The sequence below is a fragment of the Amblyomma americanum genome, chromosome 7 (assembly GCF_052857255.1).
Source record: "Amblyomma americanum isolate KBUSLIRL-KWMA chromosome 7, ASM5285725v1, whole genome shotgun sequence".
NCBI lineage: Eukaryota > Metazoa > Arthropoda > Arachnida > Ixodida > Ixodidae > Amblyomma > Amblyomma americanum.
The window spans coordinates 101,874,834-101,898,863 of record NC_135503.1 but is presented as its reverse complement, the minus strand read 5'-3'; the positions used below and the strand labels follow the sequence as shown (position 1 = coordinate 101,898,863).

General features: G+C 46.6%; 1 protein-coding gene across 3 annotated transcripts; it reads left to right on the top strand.

Annotated features, from left to right (window-relative positions):
• Positions 1 to 188: 188 nt before the first annotated feature.
• Positions 189 to 22,704, top strand: LOC144099443 (phenazine biosynthesis-like domain-containing protein). Of its 3 annotated transcripts, none has more exons than XM_077632744.1 (9): positions 190 to 374; positions 10,814 to 10,913; positions 11,557 to 11,655; positions 12,820 to 12,932; positions 15,009 to 15,038; positions 17,154 to 17,242; positions 19,235 to 19,401; positions 20,595 to 20,657; positions 22,297 to 22,388. In XM_077632744.1, the coding sequence occupies exons 1-9, from the start codon at positions 273 to 275 to the stop codon at positions 22,302 to 22,304; spliced, it is 771 nt and encodes a 256-aa protein (XP_077488870.1). In that variant the 5' UTR covers positions 190 to 272; the 3' UTR covers positions 22,305 to 22,388. The 3 variants fall into 3 exon arrangements, with proteins under 3 accessions (XP_077488869.1, XP_077488870.1, XP_077488868.1); XM_077632742.1 differs by having other exon boundaries at positions 191 to 374; positions 22,370 to 22,702; XM_077632743.1 differs by lacking the exon at positions 11,557 to 11,655 and having other exon boundaries at positions 189 to 374; positions 22,370 to 22,704.
• The last annotated feature ends 1,326 nt before the right edge of the window (positions 22,705 to 24,030 follow it).

Sequence of the window (24,030 nt, the reverse complement as noted above, 5' to 3'; positions counted from 1 at the left end):
CGTGGCTGGCCATTGTAACATCAGCCTAAGGGAAGAACACTGCATTCAAGTGTCTCAAGCGCAGAACAAAAGAGCGACTGAAGTGTTTTGCTCGCAGAGGCGATAAGCAGCGCACTCTATAATTCTGAAAGACCCATTAGGAAACAGCAATCTCCTCGTGATAAGGTCTGCAGTAGACGAGACTGCGGCACTTCAGTTGGTCTTTCTTTGTAAGAGACGCAGTGCGTGCGTGCTTTTCTATCGTGCGAACAGCTGGAGCTGGAATAGGCGACATGGAAGGTTCTGTTCGATTTCCCCTTTACGTCGTGGACGCTTTCACAAAGACTCCTTTCTCGGGAAACCCTGCGGCAGTGATGTTTCTACAGGACGACGGCGTACGTATACCTGTGAGCACTAAACGCAGAGACAGTTTTGTTCTCTAAAGAGAGAAAAGAAGGGAAACGTCAAAATTTTCGTCTTAAGACTATATATCGCTTCATGCGATGTTTTTTTTTTCAAGAGCACGTCTAATATTACCTTAAGTTTGGTACATCGGGCAAGCTCTAACGTATGCGCAAAAGGGAGTCTCCGATTGAAAATATGTATACCATTTCATTGTTTGTACGGCTGTTTTCTTTTTACTCAGCGTATTAGTGCGAAATGACTAGTCCAATGGGCAAACCTCAAGTAAGATGTTGCGATGTTTGTATGCTTGCGGTGATTGTGGGTTTGTGCCAAGGAAAATCAATAGATATAAATCAGATCAGCCTCGCAGGCCACTGCGCGAAAGCACTAGGCTATCGTCGCAGCAGAACACGTCTTGTGTTAAGCTGCAACGCACTATCGCGTTCTGCATTGCAGATCTTCTCGAACAACGAATACTACTATCAAACCAGTATTCGCGCTTTGAGCTATGTGGCGGTAGCGACAGAGATATGCGTTGCATACGTTTGCGTGGACAGCGCTGTGGCAGAACACGGCACTATAGCACTACGCGTTGGCGCTGACAACATTGCTGCAGAAAGGCTGCACTGGAGAAGAGGCCGCCGACGTAGATTGGGTAAATTGGCATGGACGATGCAAAAGTTGAAGACGCGCATAACTGGTTCTATGGTTCTGTGTGCACCTCAATCGCGCATTCTGGTATTTTTCGGTTGTGTCCACTTGTGAAAAACTGTGCTCTCGCACAATATTTCGTGCTAAGGAATGTTAAAACTCCTGGCACTTTTTGGATCCTGTATGTCTCATAAATAAACGCGGCCCAAGACGGGGAGTAAAACGCATAAGTGTCAAATTTATCGCATAAGAATACTTGGGAAATAGCACGCAAAAATTGGTAGTGGCTTAACTTGGCTAACCATGGAATTCAGCGAAAAACAAGCACGCTTGCTAAGCGTCTGAAGCTCACTTATGGCAGCTCCGCTACACGCTCACGACAGCCGTTCTGTATATACGTGTGCGTTTGTATCCCATGTGTGCTTTTGTATCAGGAATGCAGCCTGGCCAATCCCCCGCCGTGGGTACGTGCCATTCAGCCTGAGGACATCATCATCATCATAACAGGCGGAGCAGCAGATATTGCCCATCCCTATTATTTTCTATGCGTGACAAAGTTGCAATTTTCGAGTTTATCTGTTTGGCTGACTCTTGAGTAGCCAAGACTGACACGTCGACGTGAGTTCACCCTGGCAGAGTGCGATTGACATCCTTGCGCGTCCCACGCAACGCGCTGTTAAAGATAATCAGCGACTGCATCGCATCTGTGAGAGAGGGAGAGAGAAGTTCTTTATTCAAAAAACAGAGAATTTAGCCGGCGTTTAAACGCTGGCATGCTATTTTGCGCAGGGAAGGGAATCGGGAGATAAGGGCGGAAGGAGAGCGGTGCGGAAAAGTAGACTAAGTGTAAATAAAAGAATTAAAACGGTAAGAAGATAAAATGCAGCCATTAAATGCGTACTAATGTGCCTCGGTGAGTATTGCTGTTACATATGAAATGATGAAGTGCATAATCTTATAACTGGGCTAAGAAAGTTCACTGCGAAAAGAGTGCACGAGGGCTATGTGCAAGGTGAAATTAGAGCTTGTCAAGTTGTCCAGAGTCCTTTCAATACGCAAACAAAAAATTCATTGCATGTCTCCGTTGCCTAGGGCAGGCTAAGGGACCTAACACACTATTCACTGTTAGACGAACTGGGGAGAGCTTTTCCATGTACTGTTCAGATTATGCACTCTCGTTAGCCTATGGCGGGCACTCAAGCAGGATATGTTTCAGAATTTCGTCTGAGCCGCAATTGTCACAATGCGGACTGTTCATTCGACCAAAACGATATTGGAAGCCGTTTGTAAATGCTGCGTTGAAGCGAAATCGGTGATAAAGGGTTTCCAGATGGCGAGGAATTCTGGGTGGGAGCTTTGATCTGAATTCAGGGTCGACTGTGTACAGAAATTGGTAGCGAGGTGTCGGCAAGCTCCAGAGGCGATACCTTTCTTCAGAAGCAAATCTTTTAGTCGTTTGGGACGCATCAGATTTCGTGAAGAATGTTCGAATCTATCGCCGATGTTCCTGGCCTTTACGGGCCGCTTCATTTGCTTTTTCATTGGCCACAATGCCGCAGTGTGCTGGTACCCACTGAAATGTTATGCAGTGGTCTGCGACAATAGCGAAATGATGTAGATGCCCGATGTCAATAGATATGGGCTGTTGATTGGCGTTCTTCAGAAGGTTGCACAGGATCTGCAGAGCTGATTTTCAGTCGGTGAAGATAACCCATCGGCCGGGGGATTAGCACAGGATATAGGAAGCAGCTTTTTTAATGCGGTGAAGTTCAGTTGTCTTACAGGAAGCCTTGTGCTGTAGCCGGTAAGAAAGGGCATGGCTTGTTGAGAGCACATGAAGGCCACAGAAAGAACTTTCTTGAGTAGTTGAACCGTCGGTAAAGACGTGAGCGTGCTGCGTATATTCCTCGGCTAAGTAGGCTGGAGTAGTTTGCAGTTGCGCTGCCTGTGGCATGCTGCTCTTTGCATCCACACCTGGAATAAACTTCTTCACCTTCAGATGTGAGAGTGTCCAGGGGGGAAAAGACAGAGGTAGTAGTTTCTGTGGCTGATTAATAGTCTGGAGGGGCAGGTGCTGTACAGCGTGGCCAAATCCAGGGTTGCGCTAACTGTGTATGAAATGTTTCTTCCCTTGGATGACATGGCGGCGATGGGTGCGTGTAGATTCCTGGGCGGCAATCACATCTAGTGGGAGACAGCCTGCTTCCGCCACTGTTCCTGATGCAAAGGAACCCTTTGGGAGGCCAAGGCATATTTCCAAGCAGTTGTTCCGCGCGGCCTCGAGAATCCTCTTGCTTAATTGTTGGAGACAATTATGAAAACCAGAAATTATTTTCTAATACAGATGTCGAGTTCGCTGAGCTGCGGTGGTGCTTTCTTTAATGTTCGTGCACCATCCGTTTGTTTCTACTCCTGTCCGGTGATGCGGAGATTAACCCGAGCCCAACAATTCTGACAGTATAGCTTCCCAACTTCAGAGATGAACAAGTGGTCAAGCTAGACTAATTTCCGAGTTACAGGGTGTCAAGACGGAGCTCAAAACAAGGCACACAGACCTGACCAATCTAAACAAGGGCATGATTGCTCTGTAATCACACTACACTCCTCTTTATGCACTTATATTAGGAACAGTATCAAAGCTTGGACCATTGAACTGAAACAACGGATCTTGAAACAGCACTTTAAGAGCTTGTACGCTATCTTATATAGACTATAATGGCTAGCGTACGCTCTTTATCAGCAGTCACCCACTCAAATTGCCAAAGGAGTGAAGCGCCTCCTTCCGCAAAGAGTACGACTGCGACTGCACTTTCTCTGCTGCCAGAAGAAATTGGAGGGTGTTTATTTTTCTTCGCTTCTGCAATGCAGCGGACCTGTATAGTTCCCTTTGAACCGCATCTCAAGCAAACTAGGTTCGTTCCTGATTCCACTGAACGTAGAGAGCTATTAATTTGAGCAGCAGGAAAATAAAAGTGATATGCCTGAGCAAAGGTTATGAATAAGTGCCATTCAGCATGCACTTACGTGCATGCGTATGAGAGAAGACTGTTTCATAACTGACTCAATTTCTCCGAAATGTGACTCGATCGCTAAGTGAAAACATTTTATGCTCTGCGAAGCCGCCATTCAACATTACGTTACGTCTGTTTCAAAACTGCGACATTCCGGGGAAAAACGCTTCGCAGAAACAAGCCATACTTGGGTTCAAAGGAAAGCTTCTGTCCCGGCCCATAAATCTTAAAGATTCCTTGGGAAACGTCATTCTAAGTACTTCATATTTCATTGCTACTACGGAGTAAATGTTCGGGGAGAGCTCACGTGAAGCTACACAAGATTTTTATTGCAAAGAATTATGCAGCATGATACTAGTTGCCTAGTTCACGAAGGGCAAGACTTCGATAAAACAGTGCACCAAGAAATTGCTTCCAAGTGAAGATTTTGTGCGGAGTGCTGCTGCTGCCTAGACTGTTTCGTCGATTACCGAGCTGTGCAAACTCTAGGGCGGCAGCGGTTTGTAGAGTTGAACAATAGATCCTCACGAAATGTATGCAGGAAGTCACTGCAGGACTCAATACGACTATTGTAGTGGCTTCAAAACCACTCACACTCGTCCCAAACCTATACCACTGAAATAATCTGTTCGCCAAGGTTGTCCACCATCGCTTTTTCTGCTTGCCCTATACTTTCAACCCCTCTGCCTGATTATTACTTACACCGCAGCTATAAGTGGTTTCTTTCTGGTTGAAAGCGAAATAAACATTTGAGCATATGCTGATGATGGCGCCCTGTTTTGTGTTGACAAATGGCGTACTTCAGTCATTACAATTGACTGAAAAATTTTGCGAGGTATGAGGTGTGGCTCTCGATTTAGGTAAATCCAAAGTATTTTGGTTTTCATTTCATTTCACTTTATTTTTCCAAAACGCAAGTCACATCCTAGAGAGATGCAAGGGCTAAAAGCTGCTAAAGAGCAGCTTGACTGGGTCCAAGTACTTCTGAATGGCAGTACACGACAAAAGAACTTTAATTAGAGAAGAATCAAGAAGAAAAAAAAGTTTACAAATATATATATAGGTTTCAACAAACACAAAAACAACCAAGCAAGTGAAATATGGATTCAATGCAATGAAAACAGTGAGCATGTATGTTCACTAACAGCAGTTTACAGACGCATTAGAACAAAGAGAGGGCGGGAGAAAAGTAAAGAGCTAAAAAAGAGTGAAAAAAAGAGAAAAAGTCTTTCAGGTGCGAGACCAAATCTTTTTGCTGGCATAATCTGGGCCTGCGGCGCCTTTCAGTGCCTACGGGTTCCTCTGCAGCAAATTCGAAGCATCGGAACATACTGGGATTCACAGATGCCAATGAGGCGACAAATCCAGGCTTGTACGGGTAGGGAACTCTCAGTGTTTCCTCCGGATCAAGTCTGCAAAATTTTTGTTTATCTGAAAAACTTGCCTATATCCTGCAGGTTATCCACTGTGTGAAAAAAGAAGTCCAGGTGACGTACAGGACATTCGCTACCTTCGTAGCGAATATTCGTCGTATATGCGCCGTGCACTACGGCAGCCGTCTGAGTTGGATCGGCGGCAGCCTGTCTTGGAATTTGGGGGGCAAGAGGTGAAATTTCCCTTTCAGGATAGTGTTCACAGGCTCCGCGAGTGCCTGTGATAATCAATCTCGGTTTCAAATCCACGGCAATGAGCTCTATTGCAATTTCCTCTGCTCGCGTTGAATTGGGGCCCGAAAGGATAGCCCATCAACTTTCATTCCACGGTGGACTCCGGCAACCATGCTGATGCGGCCGCCCGAGCGTATACATGCCGAGCCCCTCATCCTAGATCTCCTGGCTCAGAAGCTTATTAATGGCTTCTGCGGTTCCGAGAAATCTTAATCCATTACTGCGACAGCCACCGCCTCTACCCATCCCCTCGCTGCCAATGGGCTGAGTAGAGCTGAGGAGCGAACTCTCCGGCGCCAGCAGACAACAGGAACGCTTCTCTGTCCTGCCGCAGTCAAACACTTTGATCCGAACATAGATGTGCGTTGCCAGCATTATGGAAACATCTGCGATATCTTTCACTTAAGTACTCAAAACAATCACCTTCACCTTTATCCCCCTTCCCGTACCGCTACCCGAGAGGCATGGGCGTCTGCCCTCCTTAACTGCTCTGCACTGGAGTTCCAAAGGTCTCTTGTAAGCGGGCGCGAGACGGAGCCTCGTTGTGCGGTGTTCCGGAATAAGGATACCGACCATGTAGCGTGGTCTCCTGACCCTCAAACTCTCTTTCTGATTATTAAATTTTTTTTTGCTACCATCACCACCATTCGTCGGGACGAATTGCCGGCTTCTCTAGTATAGTGAAATATGCCTTGTTCACTTATTCTTGCAGAAGCTTGTTTCGAGTTTCTTCTTTTTCAAACCGACAAACCATTGCATCATTCCTTTTTAGTAGCGGTGGTTATTGTGATCTTTAGTGCTCATTTGCCTTTCTTATTCGCACCGACTGGGCAGACTAGTGAGGGGCATTTATGGAGATTCCTTAAAGAAGTTGCTGACACCTTCAGTTTCCTCACTGTGTACTCTTGTGCACTGCGCACTCTGTGCGCTGTGCCTCCCCAGAAAGCACATGACTCAGTACTTACTGAGTATTTGTTTCCTATACCATTGTTTCGGCAATCTTTTCTCCAGTTTATTGAAATGTGCCTTAAAACGTGTCAAACAAATGCACATTTCACCTGCTGCAAAAGCGTTCTTCCTTAAACAGCACACGTCGACGCTACCTGTCAAGGCATGGTTTCACGATATGAAGATGTTTGTACCATGGACGGTTAATTGCCACCAGTGAAATACGCCAGAGACCTTTTGTCATTGTTTTATTCTCTGTAGTGAGGCCATGTTCTTCTAGATCATATTACAGCGAACGCTTAAGAAGGAGATTAGAATCACACCTTACAGTGTCCGATTTTTGCCTATTGAGAAAAACAGTGTTTTGCCATGCGTTCTATTCATGTTCTTGGGACTATTAGTCTCTTGAAGAACCGCATAATGGACAGTCACGCCGAATCACCATGGTCATCGAAATATCTGTTCCGTGAACAGTGCGCTTTGGTCTGGGGAGTATTGATGCCCTGGAAGAGCCGCTTAGTTGGCTCTGCTATGTAGATGGATGTGCGTGGCTCCCAGAATTTTGATGTTTGGGAAGATGGCGTACTGCCAGGGTATGGTGAGCTCGTTTGCGGAGCCGAATGTTTCATAGCATGAGCCCATTCAGATGTTCCTTTTGGGCAGTTTTTCATGCTATAAGAAAGAAAAAATATCCCAGTGGTTCTCAAGAGGGAGCGCCCCCGGGTCGCAACGCAGAGGTCCGCAGTCCGATTCGCCGCTCGGCTGCAGCTTTTTTGTTATCCAGAAGTTTCGTAATAGGAGTACATCCATTCCTGCACAGGGCGTGCGTTTTACAGCAGTGGGGCGATTCACGAAAAAGGAATGGAATATGGGATATTCGGGCCGCCCCGGTAGCTCAGTGGTTCCGGTGCTCGTCTGCTGACCCGAAAGACGCGAGTTCTTTTCCGGACGCTGCGGCCGCATTTCTCTGGAGGCGAAATTTTGAGGTCCGTGTACTGTGCGGTGTCAGTGCACGTTAATGAACTCCACGTGGTCGAAATTACCGGGGCTCTGCACTACGTCTCTCTCATTGTCTGAGTTGCTTTTTGGTGTTAAACTCCAGAAAACCATAAAGCTTCATGGGACAAGTGTATACTCCAGCCAAAGGCGCTCCCAGCACTCCATCAGTTTTAAGAGTGTGGTAGCTCGTGTAGTAAATGAAGGAAATTACTACCGTCGCAAAGATCTCATATTCTACAAAAGTCACGAGGCTAATCTTTTGCGCGTTGTTTCGCAGAATCTAACCGTTACTGCTATCTCTTATGATAACTACCTTCTTGATGGCTGTGCTAATTTTAACCACGTATATGTAATATAAGAATCATGTCGTGTGGCTCAAGGCTGCACTAATACCCTTGATTGTCCTGAATTGTCCTGAATGCGAACTGGACGAGCGCAACTCGTCTTGTATCACTTGTATGATTTTTTTTGCGTAAATTTAGCACGTTGGAAGATTACATCAACTGGCCCGACAACATGTCGTACTAAAGAGAAATTATGCTGGCGTTATAAGAGCGAACTTCACTCTGTTCTACTTTTTCAATCTAACATTCGTCAATATACGAATCATGATAGTTGGCTTTTATTCAGAAGGAAAACTAAAGTACTGGTTGACGAATTGATGCCAAAAACGACTTTAAGAACAAACAAGCAAAACTCAAGTTTCACCAATACTTTAAAAAGTGCTGAAAAAAATGAAGCGCCCTTTCCGTAGAGAAAAATTGCACCGCAGTCAGAACAGAAGGAATAAGCATTACGAGGCTAAAAATACACATTTAAACAAACTTCGTAAACCGAAACGCACCAAGTTTTTATTCTGACGTGCCTAAAATACTGAGGACTAATCCGCATATGTTCTGGCAACTAATGAACCCACAGGGCACGTGTACCATTTCCCTGGCCGGTGCATCACGCGAAACCATCTCTGATACCGACTGCACCAACGCATTTAATGAAGCCTTCTCATCTGTTTTTACTATAGAAGCTAGCCGTCCCTGCCTTCAGAACCAAAATATTTTGAGCAATAAATCCCTTTTTTAATATTCTTCTGAACAGCGTAATAATCCATAATCGAAAACATAAAAGATTCATCAAATTAAACCACTAAAGCAATAAAGAAACATGTGAGTCTTTCTGTAGTTGTTCACCCAGTCACTCCAGAAAGGCCAACTGCCCAACGATCGGAAACGTGCGAAGGTTATACTAGTCTAAAAATTAGGTAACAACGACTCACCTCTGAATTGCCTTCCCATCTCTCTAACCAATGCAGCTTTCATAATCATAGAGCATGTAATCTATACCAATGTCATGCCCTTGCTTGATTCTTGCAACTTTTTCCAGTCGGCGTAGCATGCATTTCGCTGGGGCTACTCGTGCGAGCATCAACTGGTCCCTTCCTGACCCAATCTGCGCATGAACCTTGAACCTAATGAACAGACCGACACTATATTAATGCAGCTGTGTTAAAGGCCCCGTTACGCAGAAAGATCGGCGTCGACGTTGTGAGCTATAAAGAGGTTGGCGTAGGGTGACCCAGGCAGCCACCCCCCGATAAGCAACCTAGGTCACATGACCTTGGGGGGTCATCACAAGCTACCCATCGGATTGTGAGCGAACTGACCACCCTGGCAGGTGGTAGTTGCACCAATGGTTGATTGCGAGAGGTTGCTCGGGAAGAGCAACTTCGGTGGCCCAAGACCCACCGGTGGCCGCACCTGCCATCGCGGGGCAAAGGCGCCCTTAGCCGCTGCACCATTGCTAGAGGAGCAGTATGAGGACTCCCAGGGACATATGAATGCAATGTTGAGAATGATAAATTACGCATATATGGGCGTTAACTCATTAGCGCTATAGCGTCATACCCTTAGGGCGGAGTCTAAGGGTCCCCTTAAATTTTTTTAGATGTTGCTGAAGCATTGGACAAAGTTGGCCACAAATGCTTTGATAAAACTTTCCTAAACAAATTTGCCCCCCCCCCTCCCCTTCCAACAATCTGAGATTTGTTGAAGTGCTCCTAACTAATCACACCCAGTTTGGTCTATCAGGGGTTCTTGAGAGATTTTTACTCGGCCTGATACTTTTTATAATACACATTACTTACCTGCCGCAATATCTAACTCAACACACTCATGCTCCGTAAAGACTATAATTTGTCGTGATAATTCTACGCCCACTGATTAATCATGCCTTCAAAGTGGTCTTAACGCTGTCCAGAACAGAAGTAACTTTTGGCTAATGGTACTTAACCCCATGAGTGGAAGTTTTTGTCGTTGCAGCGTCACCATAATCCTCTTATTCTTTCCTACAGCATTTCTGACACACATACAGCCAGTTCGGCTATAAAGGTGCTTAGATGCAACACTTTATAATGATGTTTCTTGGAGTATGGGTGTCACCAACACAATATAACCACCCATTTGAGCATTGGTACTCTTAAAATCTGATATACATGACGCTACTGCACTTGTTACATTTTAGCCTATAAGTAATTTGTCAGGTGTAAACAAGAATTCGCATCAGGCGTTTGGAATTCTCATGAAACTGTTTTTACTCGTTCTCTCGAGTCCGCTCAAAATCTTGTATCCAAGTTCATTAACGCATCGTATTTTTATGGCATCAGCGTGTCCATCTGAAAAACAGCATCAGGTTTATGACCCTGTCACTCCGGTCTTCGCACTTCCAGTCAACCTTCATCCTCTGAAATCTTCAACAGCCATGCTCGCACCGCCTTATATTCGACTCCCGGCACTCATGTCGCCCCGCACCATCCATCTGCGAGGCGTTGCTCGTCGACTCTCCCGCAGTGTCACCTTTCCCACTTCTTTTTCAACCCCTCCCCGCTACAAACTGGAACGACCTTCCAAACGATATCACTGCTGTCATCACCGGCTCATACAAGTTAATTGAAAGTGTTGAGAACTAAGAACTGTCGTAACGATGTTTCCTGATACTTTCACCGCTCATGTAATACCTCTCCATGGAGCCTCAATGGGGCCTAAAAAAATAAATAATGACACACTCCTCGAGGACGCAATTAGTGCACAGATGACCCTAGCCGTTAGTTTCTAATCTGCACAGGACATTGCTCACTCAGAACGCATTATTTATGTGCAGGAAATCGCCGACCATCGCAAGCAGTCGGTAGCTGCGGAGATGAAGCATTCGGAGACTGCTTTTGTGTCTAAGCGGAACCCTCAAGATGAGTTCGACAAAGGTGAGATGAAAGACCTCGAAAAGTCTGGAACAAATTTGAAAGTTGAAAAATCGTAAGATGCTATTATGAGAATATTGAACGTAGTTGCCCATTTTGGTCATATGTAACACAATCTTTTAAAGTGTTTTCATTGATCGCATCGGAAAGTTAAGAGTGGCATAGAAAACCGATGGGGACCGCTTTTGACGATAGCACAAATGTTGGTTGAAAAAAGTGAATGCAACTGCCATCGGGTGATCCGCAGATATATAGAATGTTATAGAGATATATTGCATTATATGAAAAAATTGCGTTCACAATTTGTTTCGTGCTCAAAAATTCTTTTATCCAGAATTGTTGGGTGTGTCCCAGAAGGTATACTACGTTTTAATTTAGAAACTTATTCCTCCACGTCCACATGACCGCAGCAGTGCGGCTACAAAGGAGAGCTGCACAGCTACCTCAGAAACTCGCAGTTGAAGAAATATTCGCACTGGTACGAGGCTCTGCTTTGTAGTCGCACGACAACGTTAATCTGGATGGTAGTAATTAATCGTTTTCCTTAACTCTATGATTTGATTGTTTTTGAAGATACGCCCCTTGTTCCTGAATTCCTCTTCGCTGCTATTTTTTATGCTCAAGCTTAAACAACGCTATTTTTCAGCCTATTGCTTCAACCTGCGTTGGTTTACGCCCCAGAATGAAGTGGCACTCTGCGGCCATGCCACACTGGCCACAGCAGCCGCCATCTTTTACGGACTAGGTTCGTATGCTCGCTGTTCACTAAATGAATAGCCACAAGGCTGTGAAAGCAAGGTGAAAAAAAGAGAGTGGGTGCCGGGAAATGGCAGTGAAAAAACTGCAGTGTCGGACACTAGTAAATAATGATTGTATTAGTTTTTTTAACAAGCAGCTGCTTGTCTCACATTTACAGTTTCTTTCGAGAAGTCCTGTACGCTTTCACAGGGAAAGGGGAGTCAGCCTTCTTAATTGTGGATCTCATTGGAAACCTTCGGGGAGCCAACAAAGTAGACACTGGTCGAACGCGTCTACCGTTCGCCACAACATGACTAGAATTTTTGAATGTGAAATATAACCACATCTCGTACATCTGTTGGCAGCGTAAGAAGTGACGTCGTGTTTTGAGATGTTCGCAGATGCACATCAGACTGGATAATGTGACAAATTTCGAGGATTGCACGAATGTTTACACAAACAGCAGAAAGGGAACAAAAGGCATCGTTGTTCTATTAAATGCTACAGAAATTAATTTATTTATCGTGCTGAGCGTTTCATATAAGCGGGGCGGAGTGTCATCCGCTTATCCGGTCGCAGGATAAGGAAAAGGTGGAGCGCATATGGCAGGTGCTCTCAGATCATGAATGGCAATTTACCAATATCCCTCAGGAGAAAAGCATAAAACGCTTGTATCTTTCCGGTACTCACCTATGGGGCACAAACATGGAGGCTAAAGAAAAGGGTTCAGCTTAAGTTATGGACAACGCAGCGAGCTATGGAAAGAAAAAATGATAGGTTTAACGTTAAAAGACCGGAAGCGGACACAATGGGTGCACGAGGGAACAAACGCTCGTTAATGACACCCTAGTCGAAATCAAGAGGAAGAATTGGGCTTGGGCACGGCATGTAATTTGAAGGCGAGATAACCGCTCGTTCTTAAGTGTAACGAGGGGGATTCAAAGAGAAGGAAAACGCAGCAGGGGCGGCAGAAAGTTAGTTGTGTGGATTAGATTAAAAAGTGCGGGGATACGGTGGGCGCAGCTGGCAAAGGACAGGGTTAATTGGAGAGAAATGGGAGAGGCCTTTGCCCTGAAGTGGGCGTAGTCAGGCTGGTGAGGATGATGATGTGTTCTGTAAACTTTTTAAGCTGGGTGTATTTTTTAAATCACGGTGCAACGCTTCTTTCCAGGCAATCAGTCCCGGGAACTTCAGTTCCACACCAAGAGTGGTGTGCTCAAAGCATCAAAAGGACAAGACGGCGCCATCCTGCTTGACTTGCCAGCAAGGAATTCGGTGGTAGTGGTCAGTGTCTGTTTTTTCGAAGGATGTCAAGGCCTTTTTCTTGTCAAAAAAGATTGAATTGCTATAGCAATACTGACACTTGTAGGCACGTGAAGGAACGAACGCTTCTATAGTGGCGCTAAGAAAGGCGTAAAGCAAAAAAGCGTGCGCCGTCCCTCTTACATTGTTTGTTGAGTGATGACAATAACGGGTGATAGATTCGTTTCGACTGCATAAGGCCCGTTTCATATGCTGCGACTGGATCGAAAATATTCGGTGTAGTCGGTGACGCCGTAGTTTGAACCGCCGCACTTTTGTTGCATGTCGCAGTGTGACAAGCAACGCGTACCCAGCGAATTCGGTCGGAGGTAGACACAAGGTTGGTTGATGTTCGCATAGGCAACCGATGATTAAACGCAACAGAAGCATCACACGGAATGTGTTGATTATGTTATGACCAGCGTATTTTATGCGAAAGGTGATGATTCGTATGTTTTGATTAGAATAAACAGTTTTGCTTGCGCTGTGGCAACAGCTCTCACTTGACTCCATGTCGCACGTCATCTCGGCGCTCCCCTTTGGTCATCGCAGAGCGAGCAGACCGACGCTGCTATTGAATTCCAACTTGGCGTAAACCCGTCGCAAGCCATTTGCGGCTAGACCGATGGCCCTGCCTAATTGCAGACCGAGAAAATTGGCAGCGTCGGAAGCGAAAATCGCATGAATGTAAAGCAGGCAGAAGGCGGGATGAGGCCAGTGCAAGCTGAAGGAAGAGCCCGAGCTCACCGTGCGCCTGCGCTCTTGCTGCTGTTGTTGTTGATAGGAAGAATGGAAGGGAAAGTGCACGGGCCTGCCCACTGCCTCAATGCGAGCCACAATCGCTGCCACGTGCTGAAAGTTGGAGTCGAAACATAGGAGAGCAAAGATGGGAAGAAAGACTCGCGCTATTATGACCCGGGACGATCCCCGGATGAAGGCAGTGCGCTCTTGCTTCGAAGGGAGGAAGGTGCAGTAATAAAGCACTCATATGTTTATTGTACAGTGATCTGCATCCCAAGACACTGCACTACTTAATTAACTGAGCTGAGTGCAACACATAGCCTAGTCGCGTAACCACGAAGCGATCTCACGGACCGCGGATGTGTGACGGTAGAGCTAAGGGCGATCGCAGGCAGCTTGGCCAACCAATGGCTTAAATCACTGCGTACCGCATGAAAAAAGCTGGAAAATGCGCGGATAAAGACATCGCGACGACACTAGTTGCACGTTGATGGCTCATCGCGTGTCGCCACAGCAAAGATCCAAATCAGGCCATCCCGACTCCGGAGCGTCAGCGCCCAGGGACAGGGGACAGGACTCCGTTTCGGCTTGGGCTTGAGCACACTTACAGAATGCAGGCGGCTCACAACTCGGGTTGTTGGTTCCCTGGTAAAGGCCAGAGCACCGCGAGGAAAACACTACGCTCCGTGCTGCTGCTTGGATTGGTGGTGGACTCCGTCGTTCGTTTGGATGGACCTAATGGGGACGCGAGGTAAAAACGGAAAGAATGGAAGACAGGGTGATTGACAGCGGTTTTCAGAAAGCTCACCTTCGGATGACAAAGAGCAGTATTCTACTCGTGGAAGCACAGTGGGGGGGGGGGGGGGGGGGGGGTAGGGTTGCCCTCAAGGAGGCCAACGTCCCCACTGCTACATCGAAATCTGCACTCTAGTTTCTCCATGATAAAAAAGGAATCAGAAATACCTCGTGTACCCCGCCTAGTGGTGAATACGTTATCGCGCATAGTTTAAAAATTTAACCCAGCTAACTAAAGCTAAGAGGGTTAAGAGGCCTGCATTCAACATTTCTTTATGTAGCTTAGTGACAGCGGTATCTACAACGCGTCGTTGGACGTGTTGAAACTCTGGAGAGAGCTCGTCACCAAGGCCTTGAAGACTCTCTCCGCTTGGGTGCATGGGGACCACGGGGAAGAGTGGGGTGAAAAGGCGGGAAGGTCCGTACGCTTACGTCTTGCTTTTCGGCGACGGCTGATTCTGTCACTCTGCCTTGCTTTTCCGCATGCTTCCACCACTCACGGTGGCATTCCCGTGCCGACAGGAAGAAGAAAAGTACCGAAGCCTCCTCGACGTGAGTGAAGAGTCGTTTCTTCATTTTCTTTTTCAATACTTTTTGGAACCAGCTGGTAACCACAACTGTATTCTGAACCAAACCAATTTTGATTGCAGAAGAGGAACAATACCTATAGGAACTAGTTGTATTCCACCTGAGTGGCATTGTAACCAGTTTGAAACCTAAGTTGTTCCAATGGCCTTTTTTGAGGTTAGACTACAGAGTCATTAACTGCCAAATGCAGATCAAGAGGTCGTTTCTCAGCCACGGCATCTCGCGTTTGAGTCAAGTGGCGGGAATAAGTATGTGGGGTTTTACTAAATACGAGTAATAATGTTAAAGACACAATCTACTGAATTTTATCAACCGTTTCTTTTTTGCGACAATATAAAGCTCCAAATTCAAATAAACGAATTCCCAGCTGTGACACTCAGCAACCCGGAAGCACGATTTAAAACGTAATTTATCGATTTGGGAATCTCGCTTTCTCGTGGTAGTCGGCGTCCGCAAGCCCTAGCAGCAGGGACACGACGGCTGCTTTGCCACCTTGGCAGCGTATACCGACATAATGTGCGTGACGTTTACCGAGACGCATAGATTTCCTTAAACGTGTAGTTGAGAGCATTAACGTGGTTTTATAAATAATATTTATAAAGTAACAGTGTTGATATTGATGACAGATGCAACAGCTGCTACCGGTCGGAGCGCTGTGATGGGAGCGCCACTGACGGCATAATGGAAATCTTTCTTTTCAAAACATTTGAATAGCACGAGCAAACTCGCACAGGAAAATGTGCGTATAGTTTCAAGACAAAAATAAGGGCTATGAAGCTTTTTTTCGAAAAAATAACGCATATAATTGCACTTTATCTTCTTCATAGGGTGTTGTATATGTTCACCCCACTCCAGGTGGCGTTGCTAGACTTCTTTGAGAGCCGGGAAATTTCAACACAGCCGGCGCAGTAAATGTCGGTTATGGTATTACTTTCTTTCCTAATTTAAAATAAACATTCTTGCCAAGTCAGCGAATTATGCCCTTGCCAATATTATCGTAGTTTAAGACCTACAAGACTGCAAATATCTTAACGTGATAGCATTAGAGCTGCTGTGAGACCAAACCTCGGCGATGTCCGAGGCGAAATTCGCCCACTGATCGAGATAGGTCACATGACTTTGTGGTGTCATCACAACCTAAACTTATGGGGCGCCTTTATCGGTAAAGAGAGGGTACGTGAACTCATGACGTCAACACAACCTGCGCACTTCGGCCGTTGGCAACCTGGCTTCTAGACTGAGCAACCTACCCACCATAACTGGCGGCAAATAAATTAACGAATAATTGGTAGAGGCCGCGTGGCTTTCACGCCATGACAACCTGCCCATCACAATCTAGTTCCTAGACAGCAATACAGATATAGAATAGAAATCTAAAAAAAATTGTGATATATGAAAATGTATACACCGTCAAAGCTTTGCGGATTTCTGCTACTGTGGCCAGCAGTCAGAACTGGGCGACTGATGAACTTACAATGGCAAAGAAAGTTATAAAAACAAATCATATGCTATAGCATTCGACTCTTCAGGAGATTTAAGCGTCCGCATTGTTTTTTTATGTAATCGTCCCCGGCAGTAGTTTATCCTCTTAGAAATTAAATATGGATTAATTGTTAGATTGGTACACATATTATGGCGTCTTTAAATGACTGATACTCCTCTCTCCCAAAACTGAATTTAAAGAAAATAACAATTTCCTTAATTAAACTACCATGGCGTTGAACTACTTAAGGTTCCGTGACCTGTTCATTAGGTTGTAAGCGCGTACACAGTGTCGTTATGAAAATGAAAAAGATTACTCTAACACCGCCCGCGAAATCGCGTTGATATGTTCTCACTTTATTCATGACACTTCTCACTACATTTTAACCAGTTGGAACCCGTATAAGATTTCCACCTTGTCTTCATTATTTTCTTGCGCTTAGTTGGAGTGTTAAGTATGTCCAATGTCAATGATGAAACATCCATTGTACCAACCTTTCGAATGTTCGTAAGACTGTCGTCATTGACTGAGAAGCTTGAACCTTGAGCAACGCGGGAAAATCGCCGACATTTGAAAGCGGCTTTGCGCTGCTGCAGGCTGTGCTAGGTGATGTCCCGGCGGGTGAGCTGCGTCACTCAGCGCAAGAGAAGAAGCTCATGGTGCGCTTGCAAGACTCCTGCACCAGGTGGGAACGATCCAGTGTTTTCATATACTGGCCTTCTGGAGTAGTTTCAGGAAGTGTGTGCTGCTCGGAGTCTTAAACACGACATTTGCATTACACACTTACAGGGTAGCGCTGCCTAACGCTCGCCGCTGCTTGATGGCTGCTTTTTCCATGCATGGTGTACTCATAGAGCAGGATCCTACCCTATCAAAAAAACAACAAGAAATTTTCTGTTACAGCAAATTTTCCTGTAGTGTTTTGATACCTTATGCAGGGTATGTTGCTGGGCGAGCTGGTGGTGATCGAACATCATGGAATCGCAGCGCTTGCAGACGAGGACACAGGGAGGACACAAACACACATTTGCGCTGATTGTGTCCTCCCTGTGTCTTTGTCTGCTAGCGCTTCGATTTCATGATTTTGAGACCTGACAACAGAAATTCTTATAGTAACAACATGATCTTCTGTAGCATTGAGCAGTCTCCTGTCGTAACGACAGAGCCAGTTCTGTCGGTATAACAGACACCTTTGCAATACTACAAAAAATTCTGTCGTAACGACCGGATGACGTAAATTTGTGTTGTACTTTGGGCCCGACTCTGTCGTATTTTTCGCGGGTTCGTCAGTCAACCTACTTTATAGCCATTTGACTGCACGTATACCTCCTACTTGGCTTCGTTTCTGTTGCACAACACAGATGACTACAATAGATGAAAAATAATGCGGAGCACTTTTACGAGCACAGAGTAAGAGCTCGGCTGGTTCGGTAAGATAACGCCTTAACAGGAGGTTTTTAGATCGCTGCTCTTAAGCGCCCTTTCGGGTGTTGAGCCGTGTCGCCGCCGTCGGTGTAACCTAGCCAAACCATAAATAAATAAAAATATATGCTGCCGAGACTGGCATTTGTGTCCGTGGTGCCCCGTGAACAGATCAGCTTCGCTGCTCACTGCACAAGAGCGCTAGTCTGACGCCGCAGCCGATCACTTCTCGTGTTATGCTGCAACACAGTCTCGCGCTTTCTATCCGACATCGTCGTAGTCTTCTACTAACACTGTTATCGAAGTAATATCGTTGCCAGACGTGACCACGAACGAGAAAAGCCAGAGAATATTGCTGATGGCCTAGCTCTGTTATGCCAGGATATACGTAGCTTATGCGCGGAGACTTCTGCATCGGAAGAGTGCATTCACTAGATGCGCCTTTATGGTTAAAGCTTGAGCCTCCGTGGCAGAGTAGTAGCGTCTTCGCCTGGAACACCAAAGGCCCTGGTTTGATTCCGAGCCTCGGCACAGGTCCTTTTTTTGTTTGTTTATTCAGTGAGCGTGCGGGGGGTTTCAGTGGCTCCCATAGATGCCGCCACATAATACGTTGGTTAGCAGTTAAGCGCAGGCTCTCTTAAGGCGCTTTTATACTCCGGCGTAATGCGCGCGCGCGCGCGCTGCACGGCGACGTCACGTCGGCCAAAGCGAGACCCTCTATACTCCAACTGCGCTTGACCGCCGACGCGTTCAGCGGCTTCGGCGCATTCTGTCGGCAGTAGCGGAGACTTGGAGCACGTTTCTATTTCGCGCCGAGTGCGCCAGTCGCCGCTGGCCCGGCCAGACCGGTTCGGCTCAGCGGCGAGGCGCGCGTTGTGACGTCATGTGCTTCCTCGGAGCAGCGCCACGTCGAAATCGCAATTTCGCGGCCAGTAAAGCTTTCGCTTTAAAAATGAGTCTACAGACCCAAAGACAAAAACAGAGCTGCGCTAAAGTTTCTCATTAGGAAGGATCCTAATCGACCATTGGAATTTTTTTTCGCTAGCATAGATGAAAATGGACTTGAAATTCTTGTGCTTTTCCTCAGCAAGGCTCATTCGTCTACGGTAGGTGCTGCTCCGGGTATATGCCGACGATCGAATCGCGCTTGCGGTAATCCCTCGCAGCCCGGTCACTAGCTGCTGCCTGCGCCTGCTCCATTGAGGAGGAATAATAAATAATAAGTGAGTTCGCGCTGCGCAATGTAATCACGCAGAACTGAGCTGGAGGCGCTGAGACCGAAGCCCACGGAAATGCTGCACGCCCAGAACGATGGTCGAGTGCTCGGTGTTGCTGTCACCGTCGACGGCGGCGGCAGCGAGTACGATTTCTTCTCCCGCTATTTCGCCCCATGGGAGGGCGTCTCTGAAGACCCGGTCTGCGGTAAGCGAGGTCTACCTATAGCCAGGGAACCCCTAATGAGGCCCGGTCGAGTGGGCTAACCACGCAAGTTTGCTATCCAACATACTCCATAGAAATGTGACTGCTATTAATATAGACTACTGGTTTTACAGCGTTGGCAGCAACAGCGACATTTCCTCAATACGGCAGCGACGTGTGAAGCCTGTGCCCTCTATAAGTGCCACCCACCGCCTAACGGCCTGCAATGTGAAGGCGAAGCCAAGGCTTCAGCGAAAAACTTACAGGAGCCCACCGCTATCCCACCCACAGCCTACCATCCGCCTCGACGCTCAAGAGGCTGCACCTTTGACGCATGCGCTGTCAGGATTAAAAGTCTCCAGGACAAGTAATCGGGAACCGTAGCTGATAGTTTTGTGAGTAGCTGCAGGCCGGAGAGATGAAAGTCTGATTCTCGGGCTATGATCTGTGCTAGTGAAGGCAGGTTATTGCTAACAAACATGCAGCTATTAGGCGAACTCTCTTGTCACGCGTCCTGGATAATTTTCTCCACCATAGTATCTACCTTTAACGGCCACCCAAATGTATTGTACCATCAAGAGGATCCTCACCCGTCAAAAGCTCAGGCAGCGGCAGAACAAAAGAGAGAGGGTAAAATCAAACTTAAAGACGCAATGAGAAAGTGATCAATGCGCTAAATGCGCAACCATGACTGCAAACACATATTTAGCGCATCAAGCGGTGTTATCACCGGCCATTAATGCGTTAGCATCGGGTTTGGTATCAGCGCAACGGCTCTTGAAGCCTTGAGAAAGATGAGGCAAAGAGGATATAAGGAAAAGGAGGGTGAGGGCAGATGGAAGTGGAGAGAGGCATAGACTGCGAGTCAAAGGGGACAACGGTTCACCACGGTCACCAATTAGACTCGAGGGTTCGGGAGAGTGGCGACGTGTTATGGAGTGGCACACAGCGAGTTCTGGATTGTATCTTTCGAGTGGAGTGGATGTACGGCGTGTCAAGGAGTGACTGACAGACATGATCCCGCCACCTGTCACCAACAGGAGGAAACTAATGCTAGCGCATACTTTGCTGCATTGATTGCCTCTGGGTACTGCTTTTCGAGAGAGCAAATCGATCGTTTGCGATACCATTGCGCGCCGCTAGGCAGAAAAAGGGGGTGAGTTTCTGATGAAGTTCTATGGTCTCATTCTTTTCAGGGTCTGCTCATACTGTACTCGGTCCTTACTGGGCAGCCGTTCTGGGAAAAGAAGAGTTGAAAGGTAGGCTAGTGTCGCTAGCGATTTAATCCTCAGCTATGCCACACGGCATGTTCGGTAACAAAACCGGAAGTTAGACGTTGTTATTTCAAGAACAACACGAAATGACGGAGGTACAAAGAGGAACGACAACCCGGGGACCCTGCTTCTTGCCCGTTGTGCGGTTAATATACGACTGCGAGCCAACTAGACCACCTTCGCAGACTAGTTCCACGACAGCCCCGCCATGATGGTTCTATACAGGTTTACAACTTTCCTGCAAAGCACTGTGTAGCACCACGACTGCGGAATTTCGATGAGCTCGGTCTCCTGTGCAGCGAATTAAGTGCGCGTTGGTAACCTCATCTAAACGATATCCTCGCTGACCATTGCAGCTCTGGGCCGCAATAATCCAGAACTCTAAAGTCAAGTGAAGTGCTGGTTGGCATCTGGTAGCGCATTTGCTGGACCACATCCGCCTTGCATGCGGGAGGCTTGCTATGAAGGACTGGCTGGCATTCTTTAGTTGTGTTTATACTCTTGTACACGCAGTCTGGGCCGAGGACGCCTCCGAGATTCCGGGTTAACACAATACATGTCTCGTACGAGGCAGAGGCTATGCTGTTGTGCCAACAAGCGGTTGAAGCATCATGTCTTTTGTCTGTTACATCCGCTGCATCATTTGTAAAAGAACAGACTCAATGAAGGCTGCCCTGCTTGAGCTAATTGGTTAGGATGCCTGATGGTGGGAGTGTTGCCCAAGACTTGTTCTTCGCACCAGTGAGCAAAATAAAATTCCCGGAAAAAAATGGATGGGGAAGTTTCTGTTTGTACGCGGCTTCTCGTTTTGCCTCAAGAAAAAACAGAGGTGCTTCTCTTTTAAAGCGACCGAAAGCTTTTCAGGGCCACTAACCCCCGAGGAAAGATTTAGGGGCGGCACATGGAGTAGCTGCGGGTTGGTAGTTGTAATGATAGAGAAATAAAGTACTCGCACCGTAACTATGGAGTAAAACAAGAGGGGGTAGACACCTCCGTTTGTCACTGCCAAGGTGGGCCGTCTACTGACCGGCGCACTGCATGGAACGAATTGCCGACCAAGAAACGACCCACTTTGTCGGACGGCAATGTCGGGCGGCAGGGATCGAAAAATACGCCTGCTACCTCCGACGTGGAATTGCCACTTATTTAAGTGGTAAATGTGATCCAACGGCAGCACAGGAAGCTGCAGTGGTCCGTACCTATTGAAGTTTGACGTAAATTTTCTTTCCGTGGGGTTGAGCCTCTTCAGAAGCTGGGTCCAAAGTGGCGCGCTGCCGCTGCAGAATAGCTGGGCGTCAGCACCAGCATTGGGACCCCTTTTCCCAAAGACACGGCTAAGATGCACATGAAACGTCTGAGCGTGATGCGATGGGTTAGAGAGGAGTGTATGGTTGTATGGAGTGTATGGAGGAGAGCATGAAACAGGACACGTGCAGAAACCGTCGACTCACGCTCCTATAGTTCTCACTCGACTACAGCAAGTAGTAAGATGGAGCTTAGGGTTTGTCCGCGTGCGTAGCGTCGCAATTTAAAACGTCTGCCGAAGTGCCAGCGGGGATACAGAAGGGACATGCAATGATTGGGCGTTCTTAATTTCTAGCAGGGCAAATTTTCTATATTCTAGACCCTTAGGACAAGCGAGACTCTCAGAGGCTTAGCAGTGGGGCGCACAGTGTCCTTGGCTCCCATCTTCGCAGCCCACCAAGCGTCGGCCCGTGGTGGGGATCTCTACCTCCACGTTCCGGCCGGTGGACATCGCGTCCAAGTCGGAGGCCATGCCACGGTGGTTGTCAGAGGGGAGCTTCTTTTGTGACGCAATCCCCTCTGCAACTGTGGAGCACCCCCAGCATCTTTTTACGCCTTGGTTCCGAAATGCCTGCATGAATGCTGAGGTTTCGACTGAGTAAAATGCTTTTTCTTCATCTATGAAGGCTACATACATGGGGTGGTTATATTCGAGTGTTGCATTGGTGTCTGACATGTACATATCCGCTTCAGTACATTAAAAGAAATCGAAAACTGACATTGCGCTTCTTGCTTGTCTGCATAGTTTTTTCTTTCTCTGTCAAACAACCTTTTTTACAGATCTTCTCAGGACGCATAGCACAGTATCCGGAAAGTGCTTACGGGACTATGTTACCCTGACAGCACGACAGCATTTCGTAAATTACCGCATGTCGCCTCAAGTTCTACAGGGGTAATACTGATACCAGTAGCGTTTCAACGGTAGCCGTGCCAGCCATAAATTTGCATCCTGCAGATAGAAGGAAACTAAAAAGCGCGGTTAAGTTGCGCCATTAACAAAGATATCTAAGCTAAAGAAAATATTTGACCAGGTAAATTATATGAAATGCAACACATGGCAAAAAAGTCAGATGTCGACTTAGGCGGAAACTATCCCCTCTTACCCCAGAAAGAAACAGTAGTCGTTTTCCTACATTAGCACCTACTGACACTTCTTTTTAATTCACCTGCCACGAAAAGGAATGCACCCCTTTTTGCGCGCATCACCTCAGCGCTAGGGGATAATAAATAATTGGTTTTTGGGGAAAGGAAATGGCGCAGTATCTGTCTCATATATCGGCGGACACCTGAACCGCACCGTAAGGGAAGGGATAAAGGAGGGAGTGAAAGTAGAAAGGAAGGAAGAGGTGCCGTAGTGGAGGGCTCCGGAATAATTTCGACCACCTGGGGATCTTTAACGTGTACTTACATCTCTAGGGGATATAAATTCACTTTCGTAATCAGATGCCTGCTTCTCACCGGCTTTGAATATTACCTTTTATCCGAAATCATTATTGTTTCAGTCGATTTTAATTCTTGCCGGATCTCCAGCAACTTCGTCAATGAAATCTATGATGTGATGAAATCTTGTCTGGTCAGAGAATAACTTCATTTTGCATCGTGGAAGGTTAGCGCCAACCAAAGGTATGCGCCAATAAATGAAGACTTTTCGGCTGCCATACGGAATGCTTGTTCATTGCCAAATAACCTTAAGGAGCGGCGTTTGAATACTTTGCACATGAAACCATTATGTGTTCACTTTAGGTTGTTTTATAGAACAACGATATCCCCCACAACACATTGTAAACACATAGCTATAGTGTCCAGTGACGTGCTATGCAAATAGCCACTGCGAAATCGTAAGCCAGCCGCGGTATAGCGAACGAAGCGTCTTTTTGCATAGTAATTTCAGCCCGAGCATACATATAATACCAACAGCAGCTCTACTATAAAGAATGAGGAACAAGGGAAGAGTTTCTCTTGAAGACCAAGAAGAAATTACCCTGGTAACTCTCCTCTTCAAAGAGCAGAACACAGGAGTTAGTTGTTGAGGACCACTTAAATGTACGAAACA

What these genes read in the sequence shown, in the direction of transcription:
- LOC144099443 (XM_077632742.1), top strand. Translation starts at nt 273, where the DNA reads ATGGAAGGTTCTGTTCGATTTCCCCTTTACGTCGTGGACGCTTTCACA. An exon ending in CGCCATCTTTTACGGACTAG is followed by an intron (nt 11,656 to 12,819) that starts GTTCGTATGCTC and finishes GCTTCTTTCCAG; the next exon opens with GCAATCAGTCCCGGGAACTT. An exon ending in GGGAAAAGAAGAGTTGAAAG is followed by an intron (nt 20,658 to 22,369) that starts GTAGGCTAGTGT and finishes CCATCTTCGCAG; the next exon opens with CCCACCAAGCGTCGGCCCGT.